Source organism: Mastigoproctus giganteus, chromosome 9 (assembly GCF_048544385.1).
Source record: "Mastigoproctus giganteus isolate SK-2022 chromosome 9, ASM4854438v1, whole genome shotgun sequence".
NCBI classification, from domain to species: domain Eukaryota; kingdom Metazoa; phylum Arthropoda; class Arachnida; order Uropygi; family Thelyphonidae; genus Mastigoproctus; species Mastigoproctus giganteus.
In genome coordinates, this window is record NC_143583.1 from 126,368 (window position 1) to 146,528 (window position 20,161).

Consider the following 20,161-nt stretch of genomic DNA (forward strand, 5'->3'; position numbering starts at 1 on the left):
TATGCGCCCCTGGAAAAGATACGTAGATGATACGTTTTCAATTATTCGAAAGGGGAGTGAAGATCAGGTGTTGAATATTTTAAATGGCTTCTCCCCATTCATACAATTTACCTCGGAGGCAGAAGAAGGAGGAGTTTTGCCGTTCCTAGATGTGTTGGTCTGTAGGGAAGACCAACAACTAAAGACTAAGGTCTATAGGAAATCGATGTGTAAAGGTCAATATTCGCACTACAATTCAGCTCAGGCCAACCATCATAGGAACAGTGTGGTTAGAACATTAGTTGACAGGGCAAAATCACACTGTAGTACCTCCGAGGATAGGAAGATAGAGTATGAACGTGTCACGACGGATCTTACAAAATGTGGCTACCCCCAGAGGATTATAGAAAAATATATTAAAGGAAATCAGAGGAGAGGCGAATATTTTACGCCAGTATCCACTGCATATATTCCCTATTATCCGGGTCTAACCGATCACATAACTAGAATACTAAGAAATTATCAGACACGTTGTGTGCAGCTTCTGGGGCGGAGGCTGCACACAATCGTGTCACGAGTAAAGGACCCCATTCAAAAAGAGAATGCAAGTGGGGTCGTATACAGTATCAGATGCCCGGATTGTGGGGAGTGTTATGTAGGGGAAACAAAACGCCGTCTCAAAGACCGTCTGGGGGAGCACACTAAGGCAATAAGAAGTGCGGACTATGGTAAGTCCGCCGTGGCCGAGCATTTTTGGGAGAAGCAGCACCATATCTCCCCGGACGAGGCTATCATCACCGATCGGGCGAATAAGTTCTGGGACCGGAAGTGGCTTGAGAGTTTGCGGATCTGTTCCACAGTGAACATTAATAGAGATAGAGGAATGCGGATCCATCCCCTCTTTGAGGCTACTATCCTCAGAAGGGATGAACGGTTCCACATGACCCACTCTCGAGCCACTTCCGATTCCGTAACACAAGAGAACGGAACACGTGGGAATGAAACACGTGATGAGTACCGTGAACCTGCTGGTATTTAAAGACGCACAGCAGAACAAAGAAAATACCGCTGAAGGAAGGCAGGAGCCTTCGAAAGCTTTGGTTTTATCGATTTTAATTTAGTATATTTTAATGTATTTTATTGTTCTTAACCCAGTATATTTTAATGTATATTTTATATGTATATATTTTAGTTGTAAAGTTAAATATAATTTATTGTAAATACAGACAAATATAACTTATTATAAATACAGTTATCAAGATTCCAGTTTTTGTTTTCTTTGTGTTTTATTTCTACATAAGGTTGGTGAAAAACATTTAAAACTACAATATCAATGGCTAAAAGAATTTCAGTTAAGCCTTTCCTTCAGTAATCTGAATTTATGGTCCCAAGTTGTGGATTAATTTATAATAGTGAAAACTCCATCTTCATTCATGTTTCTATCCTCCCTCAGAACTTTATATAGCACAGTGAAGTTGTAGTTCTGAAGGCACCGAAACGTTTCCTCAAAGGTAAACTCATGAACCATTGCATCCAGCTCATGAACCCATGAGCTGAATGGAAGAAAATATTAGTAACTCTGTTAAAATTAGGAACCAGGTAACTTAAAGTTGATTTTCCTCTTTCAAAACCATGCCGCTTTTCATTTACCATTCCATTTAATTCTAAATGATTCTCTAATGTACTTTTGAATATTGCCTCCATGATTTTCCCTGTTACTTAAGACCTACTGAACGCATTTAGAACCACCTTTGTAAATTGGCACTTCCCAGTTCAAGGGTATCCCTCCACAGCTCGATAACATCATCATAGTTAAACTTAAGGATTCAATGCATTTTCTTGCTGCCTCTCTCAAAGTTACTGGATGTATGCCATCAACATCATGTGCCTTACTTGCCTTCTAGCTCGAACGTTTTCTAAGAAATAATTTTCTGAAATTTCAAATTCGCTAAATTCATACCCTTGAGCTTCGCCCGCACAATTTCTCCTCACTACGAAGGGTCTTCTTTGTAAATATCACCGCCGACCGGGCTAGCCAGGTGTGTAAAGTGCCTGCCTGGCAACGCAAAGGTCGCGGTTTCGAATTCCGCCTCGGGCTTCAGAGTAAAAATGCAAGAACTTGGGGAGGCGCATTATGGCCACAGAAGCCGATGCGACAACAACTAACAAAAAAAATATCAACCTCGTGGGTAGCACAGTTAGTATAGTCCCTCCCTATCGGGTGGAAAAGGAAGTTCGAATCCGGTCAATAATGCGAGTATGTTTTATGTGCCTTTATCACAAGTGGCTGAGTTATTCGGTCAAGTGGCTAAGTTGGTATGAATTTTTTTTGGGACACTCGAGTTTTTCGTCGATTTATTTTTTATTGCAAACTTTCTAATAAGAACTAATTTAAATATTGAAGTGAAGTACTAGATTAATATAAGAGCACTAAAAGGTTATCTTTGCAAATGTATAATGGATAAAGGCACCCTTGTGTTTCATGCTAGTTGAAAATCCCCGAAATTTAAAAGAAAAAAAAATTAAAATGTAAAACAAAATTTATTAAAAAAATTAGAGATATATTATGATGCTTAAAAACCTTTAAATAATAATACATAATTTATGTTTCTTGATCCTTCTGAGTTAATTTTCATTTTCGCTCTTCCACACTCATGCAATATTTCTGAAAGAATGAAGAATTTGAAAAAAAGGTACCTTTCAAAAGGTAACATTCGTTTTAAATAAAAATAAAAATAACATCAATTTTAAATAAAAAATTAAAATAACATCAATTTTAAATAAAAAATTAAAATAACATCAATTTTAAATAAAAAATTAAAATAACTCTCGTTTGAAAAAAATAATCCATTCATGTTTTCGTTTCTTTCAAAATAGTTTCAGCTTCTTCCTTTGCACGCATTGATATTATGTCGTTTTTTCTGGCCTAAATCCAGAGAATTGATACTGATGATTTTCCCTTGCATCCATAAAGCTCTGTTTTATTTCTTTCACTTTTCTTTTCATAGCATATCTCTTCTGAATGATCGCTGCTCCACGACAGGTTAAGAGGTCACTCAATAACCCTCCAACAGAACTCGGAACGGCACATGTAAATTACGATCTCACATGACTGTCTCGTCTTTCTTGCTGCATCACACCAGTCATATTTGGAGGGATCCTCTCAGTGCTGTGACAGGGTACCTTCCTCTCATCAAACGCATTGCATGAGAAGACAGAGATAACTTGAACAAATTCTACACTAACATAAAAGTAATCATGGTAATTTTAAGAATTATGAAAATATACAAAACAGCAGGAATATATATATATATATATATATATTATATATATATATATAGAGAGAGAGAGAGAGAGAGAGAGAGAGAGAGAGAGAGAGAGAGAGAGAGAGGGAGATACTCACCAACCTACTTCTAGGGTAGTCTGGACTTAACAAAGTCTGACTATTTTCTGTCTTCCTCCAATGAAGACCTTCTGTGGCTGTTTGTTCGTCATCTACGCTGCTTTCTTTTATAGGTTCTGGAAGGAAAGCAAAATAAATGCAATTGTATTTTGCAAGTGAAAGTTACAAATTTTTCATATGTACCCAGAAGCAACATATTGACAGCATAACCTTCCAGATGAGCACTGGGAACCGCTATCAGGTATGCGCATTGACAAGCGACAAGCTGTTCCGAGATACAGGATATCATTGCTGGACCGTCAGATCGTAATAGAACTCATAACACGCACTGTCATTCAGATCCAAGCTCTGCAGCATGACCTCCCTGGATAACATGTTTCAACTTAATTCCATGGGAATATTTACGAGGTTATCCATTGACTGTCAAGCTCTGCAAAGACAAAACGTACAGATCTCCCTCTCTGGCAGATATGTATGCCCTGGTCAAACTGTAGGTGATATAACTTCCAGGATGCTATATTACCTATATATTGTTATATTATGTATCTACGATTATGTATTTATGTAATCAGATGCGGTTTTAGACCATGTATTGTATCAATTCATTTGAGTATTCTGTACGTAGATTGTAAATAGCATGGCAATGTTTATTTATTCCATACTATCATGTAACTTTTTTTTTATTTAGTTTATATATATATATATATATATATGTGTGTGTGCGTGTGTGTGTATATATACATATATTTATATATACACACACACGCATTCCCCACAGGTCTAAATCTAAAAACATCAAAATTACTGCCCGACCTATTTGGCCCTAGAACAAGTTATCAGCGAACAACCCTACGCTCTTAAAATTACAACCGTTGCTCAAGAAACAGCGATCATCTCATTCTCAAATCTGGTCCTAGCCACTGAAATCCCAGGAAAGTAGGTGGCAGGACCCGCCAGAGTACTCTAGCTACAGTGGTACACCCGGTCAGCCTCCCCGTGGCATGGTGTGGTAACGTCGGGTCCCACTAGGGGCTCGGCGGCTAATAGACCGGAGGAACAAAGGGCACAACACAATATACAGCACATGACCCCCACACACTTCAAATCTCTGGCCCCGATACAATGTACACCCGCGGAGATGGGAGAAATCCCAGGAGCCGTTAGACACTAACATACCTTATACGTTATACTATCATGTAACTGAAGGAACCAGCACAGCCAACCAGTGAACAACAACTCAAGCTCTGCAAAGAAAATGAAGAATACCTCACGGAACAGATAGAACAACCATTTACAATGGAGGAACTTCAAGAAGCGACTACCCGGATTAGGCCCAAAAGATGCCCTGGAAGAGATATGCTTGAACCTGAAATCATAAAGAAGGTTGCTGACCTAGAACCACAACTTCTCTTAAGGCTGTACAATTGCTGGCGGGAGGCTGGCTACTTCCCTATGGAGTGGAGAACAGCAAATGTCAAATTAATTCTCAAAGCCCCAAGCAAAAATCCGGCATTAACGGAATCATATCAACCCATAGCGCTCCTAACAGTTTTAAGTAAGCTATATGAACGGCTCCTTCATAGACGGATACAACACTACTACTCCACTGCCAACCTTGAGGCAAAAAACCAATTCGGATTCAAGCCAGATCACTCGACTGTCGATGCGATGAGAAACCTACTGATATCAGTGAATGATTGCCAACAGAAGTACTTTCTCGCTATTGCAGTGGATTTTGCCAGGGCGTTCGACACACTTTGGTGGCCGAGCGTCCTGGGCAGGCACAGGTCCCAAGCAACCTTTATAATAATATCAAAAGCTACCTCTCACACCGAAAAATAGAAGTGAAAGTACCCTACCAACAGATCAGCAGGAACATCCACAGGGGGTGCCCTCAGGGTTCTGTGCTCGGTCCACTGCTGTGGAATATAGTATTTGATGATTTTCTGAACACCGGCCTTGGGGAGGTGGTAACCCAAGCATTTGCGGATGATTTAATTCTCACTGTGACGGCAGATAATAGGACACAACTTGAGATTCGAGCAAATCAAGCTCTGTATACTCTACAGCGGTGGGCTACGGAGAACTTTCTACAGATCTCGCCTGCCAAAACGACTTCCATCTTGCTTAAGGGAACATTGGACATAAGGAGGCCACCGCAAATTAAAATAAATTGTGCTACAATCAAATTCGCCCAACAAATGAAATACCTTGGGATCATTTTTGAGAGCAAGCTCACATTCCAACCGCATCTCAGGCAACTCAGGACGAAGATTAGGAACTACTCAGGCCTGATTGCGCGAGTCTCACGGAAGGACTGGGGACTGAGTAAACAAACCATGTTGCTATACTACAAGACTACTTTTCTCCCAGCGATCACATACGGTGCACCAATATGGTACCATAGAACCAGACTGACCACCAACAAAAGAATACTGGACTCAACACAACGAATAATATTGCTCAAAACAACCCGAGCATGCAATACTGTGAGCACGGAGGCGCTCTAGGTTCTTACTGGATCCTTACCCCTGGATCTCGAAGTGATCAGATGCGGACTAGCATACTACATATCAAATGGAATCTCTGTGACCTACTCGGGCTTTACGATTGAACCCACACACAATATAAAAATGGAAAAGGCTCGGCTCTTAGCACACTTAAAACAGGAATGGCAAAACAGATGGACAGACTCGACCAAAGGAGAGGTGACACGACGCTTCATACCTGATGTAGACAGGTTTTCCCCAAATCTACCTGTATGGTTCCACCCAGGCCTATATGCCACCTACTTATTGATGGGTCACGGCCCCTTCAACGAGAAACTAACATCCCTGGGCCTCCTCCAAGACCCCAACTGCTCATGTGGCGAACCGGAAAGCTGGACCCACCTCATGCACGAATGTACAAACTACGAGGACCTACGTGGAAATCTAATAACAAGATTGACCTACGTGCCGCGAGGCCAGGAGCATCATCTCTTGGACACAAGCGAAGAATATAAAAACCTCACCAGATTTGCACAGGAACTCTTTGCCAGAAGAAGAACCTGTTCTGCGATCAGGAACTAAGGGCACAGTATGCCTTGTAGCAGACATTAAACTTCCACAACACCGGACTATAAGCAGCACTAGACCACCCTTCCTGATGATGGAAACAGGATCAATGGACCAGACCCATCCGGGATGCAAAAGAGACACTCCACGAGACTACCCTGGTGGTGTATATACCGCATAAATGTGACTGACCTCAACTTACCTGGATGGACACATAGCCAATGAATGACATCGGGGAACTGGTTCCGACTGCTTCGTTGGACCCATATCTTTTTCCCCACCTTGAACAGCAGATTTGCTGCCAGTGCGCCAACTGGCGACCGAGCTGGGCACTCTTTCCTGGCTTTCTTTCCACTCCACTTCCCTGGCAGGGGAGGAGGTGCCTGTCCTATTGTCTCCTCCCTTCCTCGCCACCACATTTTTCCTTCTGGTGAGGCATGGGCATGCCCCACTGACACCTATTGGAGTCGCCTTCCCTATTGACTCCATATTTCTGTCTCTCCCCCCCAGTCTTCAGTTTCCCTCCCCTACTCTATCTGTACACAAGCGATTGCCCTACACGTCCAAATTTAATCATGCCCAAATTACTGTTTGCCAATAGTTTCGGCCTTTCAAATCCTAGCACTCTTAACGCTCCCCCCTACGCGAAAGATCAAAATTTTTTTTTTTTTTTTTTTTAGGTTCTAACCACTGAAATCTCAGGAAATTAGGTGGCAGGACCTGCCAGAGTAATTAATTATAATGCTGATATACCTGACCTGCCTCCACGGGGCTGAGTGTGGACAACGTTGGGCCTCAGCAGGTGTCCAGCGGCTAAATGGCCAGAAGAACAACGGTACATAGCACTATACATATACAATATCCATACACTTTTAAATCTCTGGCCTTTCCAGTGAACTGGCACACCTACAATGAAAGCAACGCGGAGATGGGGGAAACCCCTGGTCCCGCTTGACATTAAATACACTCTACACTATCATGTAACCCGAGTTCTCTACTGGACAGTTGTAAAGGGACATTACTTTGGAAATAAACTGATAATAATATCAAGTCCTCACAAATAGTACAGTAAGTTTAAGTAAAGCCCTCATAACACACAATGGAAAAGAACCGGGTGTGAATTCTGTTAGTGGCGTGAGGAAATTTTACGGGCTTTTATTTCAGAACTTCGCTCAGTTAGTCAGTCTCCGGCGTGGAATGAATATTTTTTTTCATCCACAATCGGGGATAGAATTCCCGATTGTCGCTTCCCGATGAGGTTAATTCCGGATTGTCGATATCATCGACAATCGGGAATTAACCACAGTACACACACAATTTACAGATATAACGTGTGCTGCTCCAATATAATCTAAGTCACTGATACACCTAAATTCCTATTACAACAAAAACAACTACGTCAAAAATCGGCAATATCAATTACTGCAATAAGGAAAACGATTTCCTCATATTTGGATTCGTAGGGACCGTTCTGTTAACATTTTTGTTTATTATGGTTTTTTTCATCTGTTTATCGAACTGTTTTATTTTTTTATTGAAAAACTCAACTACAGCAACCACAGTATAACACGCTACTTCTACAACACGGTTTCTCTCTAATACGATTGATAAATTGCTGCAATCCTCGCACAACACGGTACATTTATAACGATTTCGCTCTAACACTGTTAGAGAATTTCGGTAAATCTCGCATAACAGGAAATTTTTGAGTTTTTGTGCGGGGTTTGCCCAGCACAAAAGCTCAAAAATATAAGCCCTGCAATTATATTGGATGTAATTTTTAAGCATATCCACTCTTTTTGAATCCCCGATGTTGATTCGCTAGTCAAAAGAAAAAATATATATATGTTAAGAAATCGCTGTATTTTACTTAGTCGGGAAATCCCCGTGTTATGTTCTATGATATTGAACTTGTTCTTGTTGAACGTGTGGAAAAATCTAGATTTAAAAGTTTTATTACTATTGGATAGTACGCAAGGCCATCCAAAAGATTTAAGTCGTCCAAACGTTGAAGTGTTATTCCTCCCACCACAGGTTAATACTAGGTTGTACTAGGTTAATACAATTTCTTTCATTCAGCCAGATGAAGGCATTATGTCCACCTTTAAAACTCATTACATTAGAAAATCGTTACAATTGATTTTGGAAAAAAATATTCTGAATCTATTGAAGTCATGGAAATTTTCCTCAATTGTGGACTGTATCAGAATTATAGTTTTATCGCTGAAAGATGTAAAACCGTCAACGATAAATGCGTTAATTGTTGCGACGATAAATGCAACAATAAATAAGCAACTGCCTCATCAGGATTGATGCTCTTGTTAAGATCTTTTCCATTAAAGAAATCTTGAAGAAGCTTTTGAATTTTCGGAATTCTTGTGGATCCACCAACCAGAACAATGTCATGAACTTGATTTTTATCTAATTTTGCATCCCGTAAAGCTTTCTCTACAGGCTCTAAGGTACTCCTGAATAAATCTGCATTAAGCTCTTCAAACCGAGCTCTTGTTATTGTTGAGTAGAAATCTACTCCTTCAAATTATTATTATTATTATTATTATTATTATTATTATCTTTATTTTCGCCTAAGAGACATCCGCTTACAGCTATTAACCAGGGGGTGCACATTCATATATACAAATATACGTTATATAAATAATTATCTATTTATAATTTATACAAATCAGTTTTTATAAATTATACAATGTCTAAATTATACATTTTCTAAATCATACATTGTCTAATTAATTATATTTTACACATCATTGGCTTATTTTACATGACAGGCAGATAGAAAGAGAGCACAAGCATAATTTACAATTTTTCAAGGAATTAGAGAATGTTCACATCTACAGCACTATTTACATCGAGTTCACAGAAAGAGAAGACGTCCAATATAAACATAACAGGAGCAAAAACAGTCCCGACCAGTTCGTTCTTCATTTCCTGCATTCTCTTTTGTTTCCCTCAGTCGGCATCACTCAACATTTATAGATGGAGTAATGCCTTTTGAAACACTTCGGTCCTGTACCTCTTCTCTGCGCAAAGCCTTTCTGGGTCTGCTTGTAGATCGTTGAACATCTTAATGGTGTTCAAAGGAAAAAATCGCCGAAGGCTTTCCAGCTGTGTGAGCGCGCTACTGATTGGAAGGGATGTTGTTCTATTCTCCAACCTTTGCGTCATGCGGAGCCGAGTCAGCAGGTGGTCAGTTTTCGGCGAGTCGACTCTCCCGGTCAGTAGTTTTGCAAGAGTGAGGATGTTCTTGGTGACAATAATGTGAGACCAAGGCGTGACATCCAAGTTGGCATATAAAATGGTTCTTGAGATTGTAAATGGCTGCGTAGTGATCCTGTTTAACCATCTCAGCATCCAGTACTCTAAACCGAGGAAAGCCTTGATGGTAGCATCTGGGGCAGAAGACCAAATCTGAGATGCGTAGAGAGGGATGGGAATGACGCATCTTAAAATATATTGTTTAACAAGGTCAGGGTTCCTGATACCTACTAGTTCTTGTCTGGAGGTCCATAGCGCTGCGTAAGTTTTCTTTTTTACATGTCTGAAATGGGGTGTGAAGTTTAGGTTTTCGTCCCATTTCAGACCAAGATCAATATGTGTCCTGACCTTTTTGACCACACTGCCATTTACGCGTATTGATATGTGGTTTTTAAATACCTTGTTGGTGAAAACCATTTGTGCTGTCTTGTGTTCATTTAGTCGGAGCCCCATGCAATTAAGGTATTCTTGCAACTCGGCGATTTTGGAGTTTGCTTCGTTGTTGCATTGTAAAGATGTGTTTTGGTCATTCGAAGTGACGAAATATTTCAAGTCGTCTGCATATACGACAAATTGCTTTTGATTTTGGGTCAGGAAGGGATGCAGTGCTGTTGCGAAGAGAGTAGCAGAGAGGACACCACCTTGTGGGACTCCCCTGTTGACTTGGAAGGTCTCTTTGGAAGTTCCATTTATGGCAGTGATGTGTCTCTCCCTCAAAGAACTCGTTATTATAGCTAATACGTGCCCAGTTATATGGAAATATTCCTCCAAGATGATAGTAATAGCCGAGACGGATATACTGTCGAAAGCGGATGCAACGTCTAAGAAGACAATGTCTAATTGCTGTCTGAAGTTAAGGGAGTGTTGGATTCGGAATAGAGTCTCCATGAGATTGGTGGTAGTAGATCTTTGTGGGATCACTGAATGAAGGTACTCCAGTCTATGCCCGAAGCAGTGATGGTTGATGGTATTTAAAATGGATTTCTCAAATATTTTTTGAAACGAACATCCAATTTCAATAGGCCTGTAGTCTTTGGCGGACTTAGGATTGTTATTTTTGGGAACAGGTTTAACGAAATATGTATTCCATATCTTCGGAAAGTGGTTTTCACTTAAAACTTTGTGGAAAATGTGAAGGAGCAGATCTATGATGTATACACTGCTGATCTTAATCATGAAGAGCGGGAATTTATCAGGCCCAATTGTGGCTTTATTCCTGAGGCTATTCACAGCGGCTTTAATGTCATCTCTAGTGATACTGATTTGAGACAGTTCAGCATAGACCTCTGTCTTCAGTTTGCTAATTGCTTCGCGGATTTTCTCTGTGTTGACTTCACTTTCAACTTGATTTTCTGCCAGAGGAGTTCCAAAGGTGGCTTGGGTCCATTCTGAGAAGATGTACTCGGGCATTATATCCGTACGCCTTTTCTTGTTATATATTCTGCTTCCTTTCTTTAAATGTGATCGCACCATGTCATAGTGAGCTTGACGTTTCAATCGAATGAACCGCGCTCTAGCTTCTTTATATCGAATATAATCAGGTGGGTGTTCAGTTTTTTTCCATTTTCTGAACAGTTTTTGCTTCTTTTTAAAAGCATATTTTACTTGTGGACTAAACCAGGAATTTGCTCGATGGGAAATTTTAATGCGTTTTGATGCACCCTCAAGCGCAATAAAGTGAAGGGTATCCGAAAATGCTTCTAAGGCTTCGTCTACGGGGAGTTGGAAGAGATTTTGCCAGTTGAAATTTACGAGCCGTTTCAAAATTACGTCTGGTTTTATATACTTGGTTGAGAAGAAAACATCACCGTTGTTTTCCCTCCTCCAGTTCTCTTTTTGTCTACAAGCTTGACTTCTCAGGTTGACTTGGATTGAGAGAGGGATGTGATCCGAAGCGAAGCGAGTCGTACTGTTAGTTAATGTGATGTCTAGAACATTATAGTACACCAGGTCAAGGCGCTGTGTGCCTCTTGTGAGGGGCGTTTCAAGTTGTTTCATTGAGAGGGTTTCCATAGTATCATCCAACTCGCTCTTTGCATCTTTGTACTTAGGAAGAGGCATGTTCAAATCTCCCATCACGATAGATTCTACATTTGGGTTTAAGTTTGCGACGAGCCAAGTAAGGAGTTCATTTCTGACTTCGCTGTCATGGTTGGGTGGAAGGTATATAATACAAATTTGTACATTCTTTGTACCTTCTCTGAAGGTTGCTGAGACGGCTTCAAAATTTTCCGAGTGTGACTCTTGGTTTTTAATTACAGAGAAATTATTCGTATAGAGTATCATTACTCCTCCTCCTCTTTTGTTTTCTCTTCCTCTTGTAACACATTTAAAGCCAAAATTGTCAGCCAGAGCATCTAGCTGTCTATTATTATGAAGCCAGGTTTCTGTCAAGCAGATGAATTCATATTCAGAGCTTAATAGAAGGTTCTGCAAAGTGTGAAGTTTATTGGTTATGCTGCGCACATTTTGAAGGTAAAGAGAGACTCGCATATTTTCTTTCGAGTCTGATGAGGAATTCCTTAATTGCTACTGCGCTACCCTAGTTGAGGGCCTCGAAGCACGTTCCCTGAAGCGTTTAACCAGGGTGCCAGTGGGCCAAATGGTTTTGTCTAGTAATCGTGCTTCACAATTAATAGGGCATGAGATAGTGAAGGAGGAATATGCTGGATGTCTTGTTCGTACTTGTCGTACTTCCACGTCAATACCCATCCCCTCTACGCACATTTCTTTAATGACGCTCGGTGTGATACTGGGTTCAATCCGCGAGACAAATAGCTTTCCTCTTGTTTGAACTGAGGTGATGCTGTATCTTTCTGCAAGACAAGGGTGATAATCAGATGGCTGGAGTGTTGGAGGATGATCAGTAGGATCGCCATTTGTCCGTATGGCATGTTGTTGCTGATGGGCATTTAGGTGAGGGGGGTCCTTTTTAGTGGAATTTTGAGGGGCCGATTTTGTCGGCAGAGAAACAGCCTGAGCAAAAGTAGGTTTCTGGTTCATGTTTGGCACTGATGGAGGGGTTGATTTCTTTTTATTGCGGTCTTGGTTTGCAGAAGAAGTAGAGCTGGGGATAGCGGTCGCTGGACCGTTTTCAGACCTGTGCATTTGTGCATTCCTTTTATTGGAGGATTGGTTTTTTGAATTATCAACAGTTTGAGAAGGTGACTGCTCTTTGCAGGGATCAGCATCTTGCAACTCTGCCCTACCTTTGAGGGTAGTCGTCCGTTGTGATTTAATGTGCGGGTTCTCCATCGGTTTCCCTCTTGCAACTTTTGAAATACCAGCTGGGCAAGTCTGTGGGCTTTCGAGTATCGGGATATTTCGTCCGATTGTTCCGTTAATTGCGCGTAGTTGAGTTAGGACTGTGTCTAATTTATCATCAATTAGTTTCTGTTTAGCTATTAAAGTTCTATTCTGTTCATGCAGTTCATGGTTTTCTTCTTGGATTCCTTGCAGAGTTTTGTGGATCGGAAGGAGGAGTTCCTCTAGTAAATCTTTTAGTATTTGTGACTCATGATTAAAGTAATCCTGACCTTTTTTTCTGTCTTGATCATTCCGAGCCCCACTACAGCCTATTTCTTTAATGTAGTCAAGAGTATCATTTCCATCTTCATATGTTTTCTTGTGCACGCAGTCGTCTGGGCATGCATCACAACCTAAGATATCAATTAATGAGCCACTAAGGTTCCCGTTCAGCTCCGTTACTGCGAGGTTGTCGGAAACATGTGGGGAAGGTTCCTCAGTTTCTGAGTCATCGTTGTCTATGACGTGAGATTCTGCTGCATTTATTACTTCCCGTTGTTCTGCGCTATTATTCTCGTTGTGGGACTTGCATTTTGAGCAAAGGAACTTCTTTCTTCTGCTTTGATTTAAGCGCACGATGTCAACTTGGGAACAGCAGCTCCCAATGACGCTGTCACATCGCGAGCATTTAATGGCGTATTTATTTACAACGTGACAAATGCCGCATACTTGCTCCGTCATATCAGATGGTTTCTTTTCCATATTTCTAACGATTGGGATCGTAGAAGCGTTACTTATATGTTTTACTTAAATCTGGAGCGTTGGACAGATATTTCACTTATTTCTCGATAAAAGGTGCGGTAGTGGAGAGAGCTATACACTCCACACCCCGTTACGGTTAAATTGGAGCCTTTAATGCACGGAGCGACCTTGAGAGGGGATTAGTGGTGGGGAAAGCTGAGTAGTTGAACTTTCCGCAGACAAGAAAACTTATCTATAGCTGTACCACATAAAGCAAAGTTCATGCATGAGACCAAAAAACAATAATCATAATTTACCTGACTGCGCATTTCTTCCTTAGTTGGTATATTTAGATAGAGGCACTTCTGAACTTTCGATTAATACTAAATATAGCTAGTACATGACTCATAATTAAACTGAAAATATCAAAAAATACGGAGCACGATAATCACACTGTTGTCATCTCCGCCACCTAGCGGAACATCTCCAAATAAGGAGTCAATTTCCATACTGCCCAGTCTGGTTGATGATAATGTCCTCTTAGCTCTTTCACATGCAGTTCTCAATCTCCTAAGATCACTTTTGTTTGTTGTTAGATCTTTCTTGTGTTTTCTTTTAAAGTCCTGTACAAAATGGTTAACCATACGGTTGTCAAAGTCCTCTCCTCCTAGATGGGTGTCACCAGCAGTGGATTTAACTTCGAATATACTATCTTCTATTGTAAGGATAGAAACGTCAAAAGTACCACCATCAAAATCAAAAATAAAAACATTTCTTTCTCCAGTTCCCTTTTTATCAAGACCATATTAAATTGCAGCTGCTGTTGGTTCATCAATAATACGCAGCACATTTAACCCAGCAGTAGTACCAGAATCTTTAGTTGCTTGCCTCTGAGAATCATTGAAGTAGGCTGGTAAAGTTACAACAGCATTTGTAACTGTTTTTCATAGATACGCTTCTGCAATTTCTTTCATTTTGGTCAGTACCATTGAAGATCTTTCTTCAGAATAAAAAGATTTTTTTTCACCTTTGTAAAATACTTGAATCTTAGGTTTTCCTCCATCACTAATTACAGCAAATGGGCAATGCTTCATATCATATTAGATTGTACAGAAGGATCATCAAAACGTCGACCAATGAGTCTCTTGACATCAAATACAGTGTTACTTGGCCATTCTAACTCTGGCCATTCAAATTTCCACAAATTTGAATGGCCAAAGTTAGTTTATTCAGGAAATATGGTCGAGCCGGTAAAAAATGGAATCCGTGCGATAGTAGAAATTGCTACGTTGGTAGGAGCGGAAGGTTTTGATAGGGTGACTACACAAACCCTCGTGGGTAGCACAGATGACACAATCTCCCAACGTCCCATATTGAGTGGAAAAGACCTGAGTTCGAATCCCGTCGATGACGGATGGAATATTTATGGGTCTTTTCTCAACATGGCTGAGATAGTCAGGTTCAGGCGATGGTAGCATGGTTTTTTTCTCTCCCGGAAACTCGGGTTTTTCGTCCAATCAAACAGAAAATCGATCTCAGGGCATCTTCTTTGTGGTTTTTTATGCCACACACACTGTATATTTATCAATGATATTGATGAAGGTATATCAGCTTAATATCGAAGTTTTCAGATGATACAAAGGTTGGAAGGGTTGTTAATGACAGTAATGGCAGTGTGCTACTGCAACAGGATCTAGATAATTTGGGCAGATGGGCTAAGAAGTGGCAACGGAAGTTTAACTTTGACAAATGCAAAGTACTGCATATGGGTAGAAGTAACCCCAGAGAAACGTACCAACTGTGTGGTACTACACTTAAGGTGGTAGAAAATAAAAAACGACTTGGGAGTAATTGTGTAGGCAGATATGAAGTTTTCTGAGCAATGCAGACAGGCTGCCAGGGCAGGTCATGGGTTTTGTCAATGATATATAGGAATTTTGCCAACAGGGAAAAGGAGGTGATTGTGCCCCTGTATAAGGCAATGGTCAGGCCACACCTTGAGTACTGCGTAGAGGTCTGGGGGCTCATTTTAGGAAGGATGTAGATTTGTTTGAGCGTGTACAGAGAAGGGCAACAAGATTGGTGAGGGGAATGAAGGGATCCTTTTACGAAGAGAGGCTTAAGTTCTGCAAATTGCAGTGGCTGGAGACTAGGCACCTGCGCGGTGATCTGACTGAGGCATATAAGGCCTTGAATGGGTTGAGCACGCTGAATTCTGATGGGATCCTTCCACTTGTTTAGATTACGAACCTAAGGGGGCTTAAATTCGAATTAAGAAAGGACAGATGTAGAAAAGTGTGCGGGCGGAAATTTGCCTTTTTCCAGCCGGTGGTTAATTGCTGGAAAAAACTCCCATCTCTCGTTGTGGAAGTTGATAGTTTGAATAGGTTGAATAAAGAACCCACCATAAAATAATAAACACTCCCTACAAGCCCCAGAACTAAACAGTAATTCAATTAACGCCCATCAAGCTCTGCCCACGTCATATGCTGGTATGCTTACCAACAGCCCTTCTAGTGATACTTACGTCCCATCTGGAAATTGACAAAATTCCCTCATTACCACTGCCAACCCTGCCTCATATTCCTCTGGATGTCTTTCTGATATCAATATTGATTGCCTTTCCCATCACGCTAATATTCATAACCAGATCTCCCTGCCCTGTCTAGTAACAGCCTCTAAATTTCGTCTGATACTTGCCGAGATATATAGCATCTCGGTAGTTTCCACCAAAGCCAAGATTTTTGCATCCAGATTTGGACCGAGAACAAATCCCGAATCTATAATGAGAATGTTTACCGAGGAACATAACCTCTCAGTTCAGGTTAAAGGGCTTAAAAGCCGGCAAACACGATATGCCTCTTTCTTATAATGTGTTCTCCTGCTGTCTATCAAAAGGTTATACATCCAGCTTCCTGGCCCCAAGGTATATTAGCATTAGCATTAGCATTAGCATTAGTAGAGGCATATGATGCAAGAAAGCAAGCTTATTCAGCATCAGCCAAAAAAAAAAAAAAAAAAAAACACCACTCCCATTTCACCCCTCCGTGCGCTCGAAATACCTGTCCAGCTGAGCCTTAAATTTGTTTAGGCTATCAACTTCAACAACAGGTGATGGAAGTCGGTTCCACCAACCAACCACCCGCTAGCCAAAGGCAAATTTCCGCACATCTATCCGACATCCGTCCTTCCTCAATTTGAATTCTGCCCTCTGAGCTGATTATACTGAGCAAGATGAAGAATCCCATTGGCATTCAGAATGCTCAAACCATTCAAAGTCTTATACACCTCTATCAGATCACCTTGCCGGTGCCTAGTCTCCAGACTGTAATTTGCAAAACTTAAGCCTTTCTTCGTAAGAGCAACACTTTGTTCCATTCACTAATCTTGTTGCCCTTCTCTGTACCCGTTCCAGCAGCTCTACATCCTTCTTGAAATGAGGCCTCCAGAACTGTATACAGTACTCAAGATGTGGCCTAACCATTGCCTTATACAAGGGAATAATCACCTCCTTATCCCTGCTAGAAAAATTCCTGTATATATCATTGAAAAGACACCATGAGCTACCCTTGCAGCTCATCTGCACTGCTCAGAGAACTTCATATCTGCCTGCACAATTACCCCCAGGTCCTTTTCATTCTCCACCACTGTCAGTGTAGTACCGCAGAGTTGATACGTTGCTCTGGGGTTACTGTTTCCCATATGTAGTACTTTACATTTTTCAATGTTAAACTTCATTTGCCACCTCTCAACCCATCTATTGAACCTTTCCAGATCCTGTTGCAGCAGCATAGCATCAGTGGTGTCCTTACCAACCCTGCCAACCTTTGTATCATCTGCAAACTTGGACATTAAACTTGATATCCCATCATCAATATCATTCATAAACCCCGAAAACAACGGACCCAACACTGAACCCTGAGGAACTCCACTAATAAGATTAGTCCACATTGAGCAGTGTCCATTGATTACCACTCTGTCTTCTGCCACTCAACCATCCCCTTTTCCATAACAGCAATTTGCCTCCAATGCCACACTGCTCCAATATCTGCAGCAGTCTTCCATGTACAACAGTATCAAAAGCCTTTCTAAGATCCAAATATATAATATCAAAGTTATTCCCTGCACCCAGTTCTTTGGTGACTACATCATAGTATCCAATCAAACTGGTCCGGCAAGACCTGCCCTTAACAAAACCATGTTGCGTCTGAGCTATAACTGAATTCTTGTCTAGATGATCCCGCAGTGCTTCTTTAACTAGTGCCTCCATTAATTTTCCTGGAACAGAAGTTAAACTAACAGGTCTATAATTACTTGTGTCAGCCTTTGATCCTCCTCTGTGAATTGGGGTTACATTAGCACATCTCCAGTCTATGGGTACCTCCCCTGAGTCCAAAGAAGCTCTCATAATTATGGCTAGGGGTTTGCTTACTTCCTTTGCTGCCTCCTTTAATATAACTGGATAGATTCCACCCACCCCAGGTGCCTTTTTTATGTTTATCCTCAACAATCTCTCCTCCACTTTCCACTCAGTTATTACAAAATCATCCAGCTCACTGCCAATGTTTAAATTACCTACATCATTCTCCTTCCTGAATAACTCCTCATGCGTGAATGTAGATGCAAAATACTCGTTTAGATTGTTAGCCACCTTAGCAGGATCTTCAACTGTTGAACCATCAATATCCAGTGGACCAACCTGATTCATCCCTTTCCTTCTTGAGTTTAAATAGGTAAAGAACTCTTTTCTGTTTTTCTTTGCATCCTTTGCCAAGGATTTTTCGTAGTCTGCCTTTGCCTGCCTAATCTCCTTTGTGACTTGGTTACAGACCAACGTATATCTATCATAGGCTTCCATGTCACACATTAATTTGTATGTATCCCATGCATTTTTCTTCTCTGCCACATGTCTCATTAGTTCATCTGACAACCATTTAGGCCTAAACCTTGAACAATATTTCTTAGTTGGTATGTAAAGCCTGGTAGCCTCCAAGATTAGTTCCTTGAATGCTTCCCATTTTGAGTTTCTTGTTGGTAACATCATCAGTTGGACTCACTGTATAGAATTTAAATACTGTCTCAGACCATCTGTCTCATAAATGAAATACTGTCTCATACGAAAACAAAAACCCTTCCCTTTACCTCTGATGGTAGTTACCTCCTTGAGTAAATCCCACTTCAACACACTGTGATCACTGCCACCTAGTGGTTCATTTATCTGCAGATTCTTAATGCATGAAGAATCACTACTGATAATCAGATCAAGAGTATTGCTCCTCTTGTTACCTCACGAACATGCTGATGTAGAAAACAATCAACCAATAAATCCACAAAAGCCTTGCTAGTGTGTGAGTGACCAATCCACAAATTCCAGTCAATATCTGGGAAATTAAAATCCCCCATTATAAGACTCCTTGATTTACTGGCCCACTCTATTTCCCTGTACAATATCTTATTATACTCATCAGAGTCATTAGGCCTATAGCACACTCCTACTCTCAATTTTGATTTCCCTATGCTTATGTCACACCAAACTGACTCGACACTGCCCTGTCCATCGATGTCGACTGGCTTCACTTCCTTGGACTTTATGTGTTTCTTAACTAATAGCATAACCCATCCTCCCCTCCTGCCCTGTCTATCCTTTCTATACACATTGTATTCCCCAAATTCCAGTTCTGCACTCCTTATATCTGTGTGACACCACGTGTCTGATATCCCAACAATATCTGCCTTTGATGTTTTGAGCAATACCTCAAATTCATCAAATTTATTTGCAAAACTCCTAGCATTGGTGTACACGCAGGTATACATGCACCTGTTTCTATTCTTGGCTACCCTAACACAACCATGTGTTTACTTGTACCGCAATGACTCCCAGCAGTCTCTGAAATATCCTGAATCTTGTTTTTCAGGCTTCTGCTCATTTCAATAGAAGCAGTGCACCGTGGTTAGTCCTGTTAATCTATTAGTCCCTGTATGCCGACCGGGCTAGCCGAATGGGTAAAGTACCTGCCCGGCAACCCAAAGGTCGCGGGTTCGATTCCCGCCTCGGGCTTGGATCACTGTACTGCAAAAACCTTTGGAGGTGCAATATGGCCACAGAAGCCGATGCGCCAACAACTACCAAATAAAAAAAAAAAAAAAAAAAAAAATAGTCCCTGTATCCCCCCCAACTAGCAGTTTTCCGACCCACCTAACTCTGCCTCGACAGCATCAGCAAAAATTCTTGCACCCTTTCTATTTAAGTGTATCCCATCCCTGTAGAAGCAATCTCTCCTGTTAACAAGTACAGTCCAGGCTGAAAAAAAATTCTACCCCTTGAGCCTTGCACAATCCCTCCAGGGCCGAAATATATCAGACCATTTTCTGAGAAAAAGAGCCCCCATCAACAACCTGTGTGGGGATGCAGCATACCGGAAAGAGATCTTTCAGAATTTGTACAGACTTACTGAAAAATGAA

At 41.0% G+C, this 20,161-nt stretch overlaps 1 protein-coding gene across 1 annotated transcript in view; it reads right to left on the reverse strand.

Moving 5' to 3' along the window:
- The window catches only part of LOC150080029 (kin of IRRE-like protein 3), a 926,673-nt gene that overhangs the window by 45,830 nt on the left and 860,682 nt on the right, over window positions 1-20,161 (reverse strand). Inside the window, 1 exon segment of the mRNA XM_090381806.1 lies at window positions 3,383-3,498. Coding sequence (XP_090237932.1) covers window positions 3,383-3,498 — 116 coding nt within the window.